The 14,278-nt window shown below is 44.2% G+C and overlaps 1 protein-coding gene across 1 annotated transcript in view; it reads left to right on the top strand.

Moving 5' to 3' along the window:
• Ahrr (aryl hydrocarbon receptor repressor) overlaps nucleotides 1-11,843 on the top strand; it is an 81,087-nt gene extending 69,244 nt beyond the window's left edge. Inside the window, exons 7-11 of the mRNA XM_051182739.1 lie at nucleotides 1,811-1,944; nucleotides 5,987-6,183; nucleotides 9,737-9,798; nucleotides 10,029-10,170; nucleotides 10,833-11,843. Of these exons, the coding sequence (XP_051038696.1) occupies nucleotides 1,811-1,944; nucleotides 5,987-6,183; nucleotides 9,737-9,798; nucleotides 10,029-10,170; nucleotides 10,833-11,841 (1,544 nt within the window). The 3' untranslated portion in view covers nucleotides 11,842-11,843. The remainder of the gene's footprint in view (nucleotides 1-1,810; nucleotides 1,945-5,986; nucleotides 6,184-9,736; nucleotides 9,799-10,028; nucleotides 10,171-10,832) is intronic.
• Nucleotides 11,844-14,278: the final 2,435 nt, after the last annotated feature.

Genomic DNA, 14,278 nt, shown 5'->3' with positions numbered 1-14,278 from the left:
TTCCACGGTTGCTCAAATTGTTAGTTGGAGTCAGTCTTGTAGGTCTCTAGACCTTTCTTTAGGTTCAGTTTTCTCTTCAAACCAATAATGGCTCCCTTTTTTATGTTCTCTCTCTCTCTCTCTCTCACTCTCTTCTGTCTTCTTTTCCTACCCTGACTCAATCTTCCTAGTCGCACGTGCTTTCCTCTCCTCCCCCTCTCTTTCTCCTACTTCTCTCTCCATTCAATGCCCTCCCACTTCCCATGTGCTCTGGGGGACTTGTCCCTTCCCCCTTTTGTGAGGGACTTTATATGAATCTCTTAGAAGAGATTCCTAGTATCCTAGTTCCTCTGGTGGTGTGAATTATAGGCTGGTGATCCTTTGCTCTATGTCTAAAATCCATATATGAGGGAGTAAATACCATGTTCCTCTTTTTGTGACTGGGTTACCTCATTCAGGATGATTTCTTCAAGTTACATCACTTGGTTGTTTTGTTTCATAGTTTGGAAGAGTTCAGTCTAGTAACTGTGGAGCCTTTGCTTTTAAGGCATTTAGTGAGGGTTAGCACATTGTAGTATGAGTGTCTGGTGAGGCAAAATCCTTAACTGGCGTCCAACTCAGAGAGGAAAAAGAAGGGAATTGGGTCCTTAATAGTTACTTTAGCTGTTGCTTCAACAAAATACTTAACAAACACAGATTAAGGAAGGAAGGGTTTATTTCTGTACACTGTTGGAAGATATAGTTCATCATAGCAGAAGGAGCATGAGGTGACTGGGCACATGGCACCCACGGTTAGGAAACAGAGATGAGAGCTAATACTCAGCTCTTTTCCCCTTTTCATTCAGCCCAGGACTCAGGGTCATAGAATGATGTCACATTTCAGGTGGGTCTTCCCACACAATTAATCCAGTCTTGAAATTCCCTCACACACATGCCCAGAGGTGTGTTTCCTGTGTATTCTAGAGACTTTCAAATTGATAATCAAGATTAATAATTAAAACTCTACCCCTTGCCATGTTAATACCCAAATATATCATTTTAAATTGGGTCCCATAATACCTTTCAAGGACATGCCAGTAAAGGCCCAACACCTCTCACAGCCTCTTATAAGTTCCACTACCATAGGCTGGGGTCCCTGGGCCTTTGGAAGATACCCAAGATCCAAACTCCAGGGTCTTCCATATTTGGTATTTTCCAACACCCCCTAAGAGCCTAAGAACTTGTCACTTGTTTCAAAAACTCTCTCAAGCCCCTTATCTACAAAAACCTTTGTTTTTGTAGTTGTTGTGTACTAGAACTCTGTAAATCACTCCCCAACACATCCATTGTACCCAATTGATAAAGATGAGTTGTGCATAGAATATTTTCATAAGTAGTAGGTAACAGTGGGTTTGGGGGAGATAGATGCATGTGGGTCCTGGACTTCATCCAGGAATTCAGATGATGGTTTCCCACAAAAACTTTAAAAATTCAAGGAAAAGTTTCCACCCAACCTCAATATCCAACAGAATGATTCACCTTAGACCTAAGGTGCTTTTGTGTCATATTATTTATACATCTCAAACAACACTGAGCAACTGACCTTAGTCACACAGGCACCAGTGCTAAAAATCAAAGCTATCAAAGCACTGTCTCAGAGACATAGGAGCAAAGGCTTGGGGAATCATGAACAGGCATGCATTCTAAACAGAGTGGCATGCTTGTTACAAGTTTCATGGAAGTCAGTCAAATGTTCTCCCATGTGCTTATCCACTATCTTCATAGCTCTAGTCTGCTGTCTTCCAGCCTAATGAGCATATTTCATCTTGCATTATTTTAATTATCTTATCAGACAATACCATCCTTGGGAAGTTGCTTAGGGCCCAGGAACGGGGCAAGGGCTTGCCCTCAGAATACTCCGCCTTCTTGACACGCTGCTTCATCTGTCGTGTTCGATGCTTGCTGGACAGCACCTCTGGCTTTTTGGTGAGTGAGTGGATGCCAGGGACATGTGAGATACATTCTACCCTGGTGAAGAAAAGGTGGGACAGAGTAAACGCTATGTGGAGGCTCCAGGCAAGTAAGCCAGCAGAGCTGGCTCACTGATCAGTAGATGGGGAGGAAATGAGGTAAGGCCCTGGAGGATTATAAGAAAAGCAGATGCAATATTTAGAATTGACCATTTTCAATTCAAGTTCAGTTGTACATTCATTTAAGACTCGTTTTAAAAGTCTTTTCTAGGGCTGGAGATGTGTTAAATAAGTAGGGAACTTCCCTCGTGTGCTGGATTTGATTCCCAGTACCACATGCACTGTATATGGTGACTCACACTTAAAATCCCAGCTGTTGGAAGGTGGGAGTAGGGAGACCAGAAGTTCAAGTATCCCCAGTTACATAATAGGTACAAGGCCAGCCTGGGGTGCATGAGACCCTGTCCCTAGATAAATAAGTAAATGGCCATTAAAAATAGGGCTGATGAGATTGTTCAGTGGGTAAATGTGCTTGATGTCAAACCTGACCACCTGAGCTTGATCTCTAGGACCCATCTAGTGGAAAGAGGGAGCCAACTCTTGGAAATTGTCTTCTGATCGCCACATGTGCACCACGACATAGCTCAGTCCACAGTTTTGGCTGCAGCCCTTTATCCCTACAATACCTAGGTTTCCACCAATTTTTAAAATGTAATAATTTTTCTTTATTATTTTATTGGTAGATTTATATAATTTTATTATTTTATGTGAGTGTTTTGCCTACATATATGTATTACCTTGTGCATGCTTCATGCCCATAGAGATCAGAAGAAGGCATCAAATCCCCTGGGAAGTTAATATGGGTTTTGAACCCATATTCATGCTGGGAATTGAGCCCAGGTCTTCTGCGAGAGCAATATGTGCTCTTAACGCTGAGCCATCTTTCCAGCTCTGTTTCCACTTTTTACATTTGAACATTTCTTCTTCCACCTCCATATGGAAAGGACAGGAAGTTATCCTCCTGGGACTTAGCAGAACAAAGGCTCTGGAACCTGCCTACCTTGCCAGGCCACACTGCATTTGCCCTTTCAGAACCTTGGCCCCTGGTCCCTGTACCCTCCTTCTCCAATGGGCCACAGCTGTCTGAGAGTCCCTGAACATCCTGCATTGTCTTGACAAGTATTCATCTCTGAGCTCTCTGCCTGACCTCAGCTACTAGTGATCAGCTTAATAGTGCGCTCAGCTTTCTAGATCGATTGTGCACCCAGTGATGACCACAGCATATTGCCCTTCTGGCCCACCTAGAACAAGCCTGGTATACATGTCCTATATATCTAACCCGACAAAGGTTCCCCGGGGATTCCCCTCTTCATAATATGGATGTGGAGGTCCCATCTTCTCCAACTGGACTAAGCTTCTAGGAGAAAGAGATGTCTCCCTAACTTAGACTATGGAGCCCCAGAAGTCAAGGCCTGGGGACTGCAGATTCTTACAGAGCATCCACCAAAGGCTGGGCTGGCCATTCCTAACAGGCTTACTGCACACTTGGGAAAGAGCCCTAAGGAAATCTGTATGAGGTCTGCCTAGAGTCTCAATATACACTCTTGTTCTATCACAATTTGTGGAGATTTTTTCAGCTTCACCAAGCTCTGTATTCATGGCTCTGTGAGCTACCCTCAAGCTGACATTCCAGGCACATGATAGAAGATCTCAGCTTATGTTACTGACTTAGGAATTGCCTTCCCTCCACTTACCATGTACTCAGTTTTTTTCCAGACAATTCATAGGGAAAGGGGTCCATAACAGTGATAGGCCAGGGGCTTTTTATTTTCATTAGTCTTTCCTCCTTTATTGTTTTATTCATAAACATTAGTTTTTAAAAATAAAGATGTCCATTACGTATAATGCCAACTCAGTATCTTCAGAAGAGAGGGAAAACCAGAACGTTCCTTCCTAGTAACACTCAGGCCTACTGTGGACACCCTCTTCACACATGCTTGCAGAGCATAGCTGCCATGAAGAGCCATGACAGCTTCCAGGCCCACAATCCATACCTGGGGCAGTCCTTATCTGGCCTCTTCTGCCTAACCTTTGCAAAGTGAGTTCCCATCCTCCTCACTGTAAATGAGGACGCAGTGGAGCTTCCATACAAGACATGCTTGGATGGAAAGAAAAATTCAAAGTACCAAGCCAGAGAGTCAAAGAAACCTCTGACTCAGAATCTCAAGTCTCAGGTGTCAGAGAAAATAGCAAAAGGTGGGGAGCCTGGAAGTTTAGAGTAGTGGGGAGCAGGTTTGTGGGACACAGGAGCCTGGGGGCCTTGATATGAATTATAGGTATGTGTTGATAGGGACCTGTCTTAGGGTTACTATTGCTATAATGGCGCACCATGGCCAAAAGCAAGATGGGGAGGAAATGGTTTATTTGGCTTATGCTTTCACATGTAGTCTATCACTGAAGGAGGTCAGGACAGGAACTCAAACAAGGTCAGAACTTGGAGGCAGGAGCTGATGCAGAGGCCATGGAGGGGTGCTGCTTACTGCCTTGCTCACATGGCTTGCTCATCCTGTTTTATTATAAAACCCAGGACCACCAGTCCACAGGTAGCCCCACCCACAATGGGCTAAGCCTTCCTACATCAATTATCGATTAAGAAAATGTCCCACAGGCTTGCCTACTGTCCATCTTATTTTCTCAATTGAGGCTCCCTCCTTCCTGATGACGCTACCTTGTGCCAAGTTAGCATAAAACAATCAGGGACAGGTCTGAAAAAGCATGAAAACTGAAGTGGGGATTTGCTATGTGTTACATTTACCTGCTAGTAGGGAACTAGATAAGGGAAGTGATGGCTCTCTTCCTGACAGACAGAAAAGCTGAGTGTAACCCTTTGTTTATTGCTAACAATCCTTCTGTTTACCTGGTCAGAGTTCAGCTTGAGCTGAGCATATACTGTCAATTTGGGGACTGGGACCTAACATTCACCTTAGATTGACTTTACCCAGTGATGGTAGCTGAACATGGTGACAATTCATAGTCTATGGCAATACAATATTTAATTCTTCAGCCATTTATCGGTGAAGTGGTAGCTGATTCCCAACCCCATATTATGCGCTATTGACCATTTCTGCCTTTGACAAATCAACATCATTATTATTGACTAAAACAATTTTAAAAAATGGTCCTTAGTAAGTATAGTTTCAGATCATGAGACCCAAGAGGACAGGAAAGAAAATGCTGGAGGGACAATGGTGAGCCAGCCTTTCTGGACTTCAGGTGTAGGTCTAGCCGTACATGTCCCACCCTGGCATGTTGGCCTCCCCACAGGGCTCCATGCCTAAAATTCCCCACACCATGTATGTGACTGACACTAAGTGGATCCTTGCAATTAATTTTTCTTTCCACAACCCATGAATGTACTCAGGCACGGGTGAGTGGATGGGCTGGAAAGCTGGGAAGAAGGGAAGAAGGATGGGGGAAGAGAATATAAATGTGTAAAGAGATAGAGCAGGTATGGATCTGTGCTGCTAGGTCATCAGACATCAGGAAAACCCTGAAGGAACTTGGGAACTAAGTCAGTGATATAACAGCCTTCCCCATATAAAAATATTTTTAAAATTTTCTTTTATCACAAATACCTAAGCTCTTCACTGGTACTTAAACTCATACAGTATATTCTAGATAAGTTGTTCCCATCTTCTCATTGCAAGTGAGGAATGCTAATTTGGAAATGGAAAGTCAAAGCTGGATCAGCTCCTAGGGAACTCCTGCAAAAGATGGCTGATGGCTGGGTATAGGTCCATGACGACTCAGGTAGATTTGTACTCATGCCTGTCTATATACGCACATAGGGATGGGAGTGGGGTCAACATGTGCCTGTGTGAGATTATGCTATCCATAAATAGTCTTGAGATTGCCAATGACAGAACTGTAGCAGCCCTAGGGCAGAGCTTCACTCAGGTAGGGGAGGCAGGTGTCTCCTAAAGTCTTAGGATGGTGGTATTGATACAAAGTTAGCTTCGTGACTCTGTGAACAGCTGTCTCTGTCTTTAAAACACCAGACTATGCAGTTCCAAGGAAAACTAAAATTCCTGTTTGGACAGAAGAAGAAGGCACCATCAGGAACAGCCCTGCCCCCTCGGCTCTCGTTGTTTTGTATTGTGGTCCCAGTTCTGCCTTCTGTGGCTGAGATGAAAGCGAAAAGTGCATTCTTGAGGGCCAAGCACAGGGCAGACATTGTGGTTACAGTGGACTCAAGGTGAGCATGAATTGTCACATAATGACATTAAATTATGATAGCAAAATATCCTACATGTTGTAATCTCTGTTTAATTCTTCCTGATAAATAATAAATATGAAGTCTGATGTTAATGTTCCCCAATAAATAATGAATATGAAGTCTGATGTTTTAAAAACCCTTATACAATGTACCTGACTACTATTAGGAAAGAGCATCTTTTCAAAATTGGTGCAAACTGTAGCACCATGCACTTCCATTGCAACTACTCTAAAGCTGCCCCTCGCCACTAGGCTAGAACCCCTAGAGAGAGGCCAAAATGAATCTATCACCTCTATGGGTCTTGCCTCCTCTTCAGTTTGTTTGTGTTGGCAACAACACAGATAGATATTTTTTGGGTTTTCTAAATGTGTTATTCTTACTTTTGTCCAGTGTCACCTGACACTGAAGCCAGTGTTGCACTTCATGGTCTCCTTGGTGCAGGGCACGTGGAATTAGCCTCCAGGGATGTAACTAGGACTGAAGATAACCTAGAGGAGGTTCCCAACATGAACCAGCAAATGGAGACTAACAGACTTCTAGAACATTCTAAAAATAAGTTTGGATACCTTCTCATTTTTTATTAAAGAAACAGCATATAACATATAAGAGAAGAAAAGCAAGCCAAATGAGGAAATTTTTTAAATGCCATGACCTAGCCAGAGCCCAATGGTCTTCAGAGCCTAGTAGTTCCCACCCGGACAAGGGCAGGGGGAAAGATCGGTGTATATCAACCTTAAGGAGTACTCTGCCTTTCTTCATTGTCCAAGTTTCCTGTTTTTAAAAGGTACTTTGGATTGTTTTCATCACAGATTCCCACAAACTTTTTTTTCCGAATACTTTACTAGCCCCAAAACAAAGCTCTAAGAACACTATTGCTGTGTTCAGATCTGGACCTGGAGAGAGACCTCTAGGGCACCCTGAAACATAAGAAGAGAAATGCCATTTCTGGTACCATTTCACTCTGTCTTCTAGGCATGGTGGGCATAAGATTGGGGACACAGACCACCCCCTTTCAGGTGGATTTATAGGATTTCTGAACACTGCAGCCCTATAGAGTAGGCACCATCCTATACAAACTATTGAGACTCTTATAGAGAACTTCAGGACTCTGCCCCCTCTGCCTCGACCTGAATTCAGAACCACTGTCAGCAGCACACCACAATTCATTGTCTGCGGGGGAGGGGGTAGAGATGGTGGTGCCAGGCCCTGAGAGCTGGCGCTGGAAGCAGCCCTATGATGATTGCAGGAGCAGCTGCTGTCTCTCGCAGCTTTTTAAAACAAGGGTTTGTGTTAGCTGTTCCTCTATTTGTTCAGCCTGCTGTGTTCTTTTCCCACCCTGCTAAAATTTATTTCAAATCCCCAAATCTACACTTGCCACGGTTTTGTCACTGTCCATAGACACACAGTGGGAAAAGCATGAATCTCAGAGAGTACACATTCTCAGGAGTGCCCCAGCAGGCCAGATTTTCTTCTCTCTCAGTCTCAGCTCCTTACAGACCCCAGGTACAAAGAGCACAGAGCTCTCTGGGTTGAGTTCAATAGATAAGAGTTTGAGGTCCAGCAGCACTGGTACCCAGTAGAGGGGCATCATCAGATAAGACACCTACATTTCTCCTTCAGAAAGCAAAATGGCTCTATCCAGGGTAGCTCAAAATTATTCTAAATAGAATTTAACGGTAAAATCCGTAAGTCCAGTAGTCCTAGCAAGCCAGGCTTGGCCACTCATCCAGCTATGCCCTTTAAAGAGATCAGTAGTGATGAAAGTAGAGAAGGAAGACATCAATGATAGTACTTTTGAAACAGGAACACATGAAAGGGCCCCATTTTTTGGAGCATTTACATAAGCTTTTGGCTGAAATAGAGGGAGAAATGGGGTAAGGGTGAGAGGTATGCTAAATTAAGCAGCTCTAGTCAAGCCATGGTAATCTGGTTAGTCATAGTTTCAGTTCTGATTCCGCAGAGTGGAAAAGGTTAGCATTTCTTCAAACTACAGCTCCACCATCATGGACAGTCTGCTATCTTACGAGGCACCCGTGTTTCTGGAATCTATGGTGTCTGAAGATTTGGGGACATAACTGAAGACTTTTAGTAACCTTTGAGAATATGAAACAGAATGCAATAAAAAGCTGACAATAAGATGCCTACATTATTCTTATCTGTTTGAAGACAAATGAGATAATGTGCTGGACAGTTTATGTCAACCACAAGCTAGAGTTATCTGAAAAGGAGGGAACCTCAACTGAGAAATTGCCTCTATAAGATCCAACTGTAGGCCCTTTCCTTAATTAGTGACTAATAGGAGAGGACCAGCCCATTGTGGGTGGTGCCATCCCTGAGCTGGTGGTTGATCATTGGATTCTATAATAAAATAAGATGAGAAAGTCATAAGCAAGCCAGTAAACAGAACTCCATGGCTTCTGCATCAGTTCCTGCCTCCACGTTCCTGCCCTGCTTGAGTTCCTGCCCTCACTGCTTTCAATGATGAACTGTTATATGGAATTATGAGTGAAATAAACCTTTTCCTCCCCAAGTTGCTTTTGATCCTGATACTTCATTACAGCAATAATAACCAGAACTAAGACAGATAGGATAGGTAGCCCTAGTTTCTAGATAGATACTCCATGAACGGTTAGTGTACCTATGTACAAAGGTAAGCAGGTGACCTAAATAAAGTAAAGGACATAGGTGCAAAGTGAAGGAAGAGATGCCAGACTATCATTCTGCTTTTAGATAATTTGGGAGCTCAAATGGGGAGTTTGGTTTTCAATAAAAACAGCTTCCAAGTGCCTGTTAATAACTCTCACCCAACTTCCACACTGTTATAAGCATTTTTCCCACCAGCCTGGTCCCACAGCTGCATCAGCCCCAAGTAACACACAGAGATGCTGTATTAGATATAAAGCATTTCTTATTGACTAACTCTGACTTAAATATTAACCCATTCTATCAGTCTAAGTGTTCCCATGTGGTCTTATCTTACAGGAGAGAGGGTCCGGACCTCTTACTCCTCTCACATCCTACATTTTGACTCTTCCTCTACTACATCTCCCAGAATCCTCCTTGTCTCCTAGTCATGCCTATCTTGCTTTCCTATTGGCCAACAGGGATTTATTCATTAACTAATAAGAGAATGCCATCTCCCATCACCACTTCCCCGTATTTACTCCCCAAGGGATAGTGGCTTCATGATCACTAATTCATTGTTATAGTGATTTTATAGAACACAACTTTCTAAGATCAAAGGAGCCAATGTATTTTCATTCTGACCTTCAGGGGGAGAGGAAGGTACAGTCTCTAAAAGCCACCTATGTGCCACCTACCTCCTAATTAATTAGCTTTGTATTGAACCCCAAATACAACGTGCTTCAGAATCTTCAGGTATCTGTAACTAAAAAAAATCTCTGCAACATAAAGATTAAAGGGTGAAAGTTGTTTTTAATGTTCTCTTGAGCAAGCAGAATTACCTGTCTTTCTAATTCCTTTCATTGTCATATTGTTAATATATATTAATGTTGTTATTTGGTCTTCACAGGGCAAAAGCTGTTACAAGTCTGTGTGAATCAGAATTGCATCCCAAACCCAATTACTTAGCAGGTACTTCTAAAACTTTATTTTATTTTATTTTCTCTATAGCAAGATGCTTTTGTCCCTGAGAGAGTTCCCCATGCCTACAGAACTCTGTGTATTCCCTAGAGATACCAGGGTCATCAGGGGGTACCACTGACATAATTGCCTGCTGCTATCACTCTGGTCCTGGTCACTTCCGGGAAAACTAACTCGTTAGCCCTCATAGTGACATTTTCCCCCTTTCTAAATTCTAACAGGAAGGAGCAATGGTGAAAATGGCATCTCACTGTACAGGGGACAAACGGATAGGAGCCACTGGGCCCGGGCCCTAGCCAGGCCTTCATGTCTGTGCCTCAGGGGTGGTCCCAACCTCCTCCTGGACCCCAAGGGGGCTTCCCGGTAAGTGGTGCCTGGTTAAGTCACTGTGATTATCAGAGTGAAAGAGTTGGGATGGGCATGGAGAAGAAATAGTTGCTGTAAGCCTGACACGTGTATGCTTGCGGACATCCTCTCAGCCTGGGGAGCAAGCAGTCAGGGAGGAGTATGTTTGGCTCAGAAATCTTTTTAGATCCCAGCCCCTCTCTCAATTGCCACCTTCCACATGCCCACCCTCTTGCCAAATCCTGACCAGGGGTCTCTACCAAATCGGCTACTAGGTAGTACATTCCTTATCTCTCATCACACAGATGCTAGTTCTGAAGCTACAAAGTGTCCTGTGGTCAACCACAGGACTGTTCTTTTAATTTAATAGTTACTACAGTATTATATTAGTCATGATCATGTGGCCAATGGAGGATATTCACCCATACCCAGTGAAGACTCCTTGGAGCAAGATCAGCATGCTGCCTGGGAACCTCAGGGCCAATGAAGGTAAGGTAGAACAAGGAAGCCTCTTCACAGGTGGTTGAAAATGCCAGTGTGTTCAGGGAATACTTGAAGATGCCCTTGAGATTTAATTGGTAGCATACTAAGTTGCCATCATCTCATAGGAAAGCTGAGGCCCTAAGGAGGTAAGAATATCACTTTCGTTGCTATGTTCAATGGCTATCTTTTCTCTGAAGGGACAGAGAGGAAGAGGACCAGAAGCACATACTAATGAGACCCACTGGTGCCCGGGGTCAGAGGGAGATGCACAAATACAATTATGGCTTGGAAACACCAGTACACTTGAGGCACCTGAACTGGAGCACAGAACAGAGAAGTCAAGAGGTCACTACCAAGCTGACTCGGCAGCCCAGTAAGAATGAGCCAACCACATGTCCAATGTCCCATGGTTCCTGTATGCCCTACCATGGAAGCCAGGGTATGTTCAGTGCCAGCAATATGACTTCTTTCAAAGATTTACCAGATCATCCCACTGGTGCCTACTGCAGCCAAATGAACAAACCCTTGCAAGACATCCACCAGGGCCAGGTACATCATTCCACCTGTCATATCCCCCAGGGGAGCCTGGGATCCAGGATCCCTCTGCCTGGAATGCAGCGCTTCACAGCCAGGGGATTTTCTACAGAGGATGCAAAATTGCCCAGCCTGCCAGTCACCATAGACACCCCATGTAATCCAGTATTGTCACTTGAAGTACCAATCAAGTTGGAAAATGAATCTGGGTCCCAGGATATAGTTGATGCCAGCACAACTAGTCGGGGATGGCTGGGAGCGAATGACATGGCCAGGAGACATCTGGTTAGTTTCCCTGCCAGGATGCACCTGAAAACAGAGCCCGATTATAAGCAACAGGTCTGTACCCCACACCTTGGGCATAGTATGTTGGTAACTAATGCCCAAGGCAGAGATACTGCTGGATCCTGCAGGGAGCAAGCTCCTCTCCATCCTGCACATTGCACTTGCCTGGATCCAGAGCCTCCGCATCACATCTTCTTGCGGGGTCACAATGAGAGCCAGCATCCCTCTTTGGGCCAAGACTGCAGAGCTCCTATTGTTAAGCGTGAGCCCCTGGATTCACCATCATGGGCTGGACCTAGCCAGGTGGCTGTGCCTAGGATGTTCCCTAAGAGTGCCTCTATCACTATGATCCCACCCAAAGGCTCTGATGGGATTTTCCTACCCTAGAGCTGCTCCTCTGCTGGAAATCTCAGTCCTTGGATGATGGGATGTGATTGGAGATTCTTCTAGTAACACTCTTTATAGAACTCAGTGAGCGAGGCTGAGATTTCCTGTGTGTAGCTGAACATCAGAGCATCCTGAATCATATAGAACATCAGACGATTTTCATACATAAACCTAAGTCTGTTCAAGTGGACAGTATTTCTCTTTGAAATTAAAGTGTTTAAGAAAGTAGCCTATAGTATTTTATGCTGGGCAACCCCAACTGATGTGTCAAAGTGATGTGTCCCTGGTGCCAAATCTTGCTACATCTCCTGCCTGTATGCAACAGGCGTTCTGAGGCTTCTGAGGAGATCTGAAGCCACACATTGCGTAGTGGTAGTCAGGGAAACATCCCATCCCATTTGGTGTTTTCTGTGGATTTCTGAATATAGTTTATGTACCTGTGTCCCTGTACACATCACATGGTGGAAGTTACAGTGTCCAGGCCAGGAACTAGGGAAACACAGCATACAGAAAAGGGAGAAGCCACACTCTTGAGGAGGCATTGTCCCTGTCTGTTGTCTACAGGGCTTTCAGGTAAGAGCAACAGTTCCTAGCCTAGGGAGACTTAGGGGCAGGAAGGCAGCCAGCATTTGTTTTGAATTATAAAGGCAATGTACTCTGATTGTAGGAAATGTGGGTATCAAATATAAAAGAGAAAGGAAGGGTTACCATGAGCCACTGGCAAAATGACTTATGACTGGTGGAGTAGTGGAGAGTGTTATAGGGGAGGACTCAGACCAGAAACGCTGCTCCATTAGCACAGGGTCAACTGAACAGGAAAAAGCCTGCTGTGCTCTGCTTGCCTGTATGGGTCAGATAGTCTTCATTGGGGGATGAGTATTCACCTCTGATGTCTTAGGGATGCTTGCTAATGAGCTTTCTGGAGCCCACAGCTAATTCTACTAGGGAGTCTCTTCAATGCAGACTTTCTCTCCTTCATCTATGGCCCCAGATACCATTGCTCAGCCACTGTCTTAGTGAAGAAGGTATCTGGAAAATACCTATTGCCTTGTTAAAATCAGGTTAGGTGGGTAGGCTCAGGTCCTCTGCCCAGCTTTTGAGCTGTCTGACTCTCAAGAGGACTCACAGTGGGACAGGGATACGACTGAAGGTCTAGAACTGAGAATACCTGCTATGAGAGCCTGGGGATTTGCTTTCTCTCTGTCCCTCAGTTCACAAAGTCTTTTTCAAAGGGGGCAAGACAGGAGCTGTACTGTCACAGGTGTGAGGCATGCTCATACCTTCTCTCCAGCTTCTACATTACCTAAAGCCTGAAGTCAGGATGGTGTCCAAGCTCTGTACCCTGTGCCCAGCCACCTGTCTCCCTCCTTTCCTCACTTTATCTCAGTCCCACTTGACATATTTCTGCCAAGCATAGCTTATACTGTGGGTATTAATGAATAACAACAGGTAGAATCCGAGTCTTCCTCAACACTCCCTGTCCTAATCACATGCCCAGATTCCAAGGACAGGACATGCCCAAACTACTCAGGTGTCTGACATTCTAGTTCTTCTCTCTGAAAGTGATTAGCTATGTTCCTATCCTCAGCCAGACTCAGTAACCTATATGCTTCCTACACAAGGAGCAGAGAACACATTAAACTGTTATGCACCAATGCATACAACATTTCCCAAGCATCCTGGAGCCAGTAGAAGAAACCTGAGAAAAGAGTCCAAAAATAGGAAATTCAGAGACATATTTAGGCATAGTGATGTGTACTGCTGAAGCAGAAGATCAGCAGTTCAAGCCTACATGAGACCCTTCTCAATTAAAACAAAATAAAATAAAATGCATTATTATATATTTACCAATTTTAGCTAGATTTCCATAACTTTGCTATGTAACCAAACAAAGCCATGCTCTTCACTGCTACAGGCTGTATGTCCTCTGCTCAGGTACTCTGAACCTTTTAGCTGTACTTCATCTGCACCGATGCTGGGATGGGTTACCAAGTGTGGAGAGGCATGTGGGCAGCTCAACTGGAACCTGGGTTTCCCTGCAGCTTAGGCTTTTTGTACACTGAATTCTGCACTTAGATGTCAGTTCTTCAGATTTTGTGTGTGGGAGACACCACATCACATGGCAAGCTGGATACCTGGTGCCAGCACTGTCCAAGGATGCTCAAATCGCCCACATCTACACTTACGTTGCTCATTCATCACAAATCCCCGGTCAACTAGCTTGCATAGAAGGTGCGCAGAGGTTACTCCTGCTTTAGGATTTCACCATCTACACTAACTACAGGCTCACACTCTTTGTGATATCTAGCTTTTGCCTATTTGGCTAAAAATATCAAAATCAAATATAATGAGAGATGGGCTAAGAAGGAATAACTAACACAAAGTGTCCTTTATATTTGTAGTTTCTACTAGAAAAAAGTCCTCAAGATCTAGACTG

This window comes from Phodopus roborovskii, unplaced genomic scaffold (assembly GCF_943737965.1).
Source record: "Phodopus roborovskii unplaced genomic scaffold, PHOROB, whole genome shotgun sequence".
In the NCBI taxonomy this organism is placed as follows: domain Eukaryota; kingdom Metazoa; phylum Chordata; class Mammalia; order Rodentia; family Cricetidae; genus Phodopus; species Phodopus roborovskii.
This window is presented reverse-complemented; position numbering and strand designations above follow the sequence as displayed.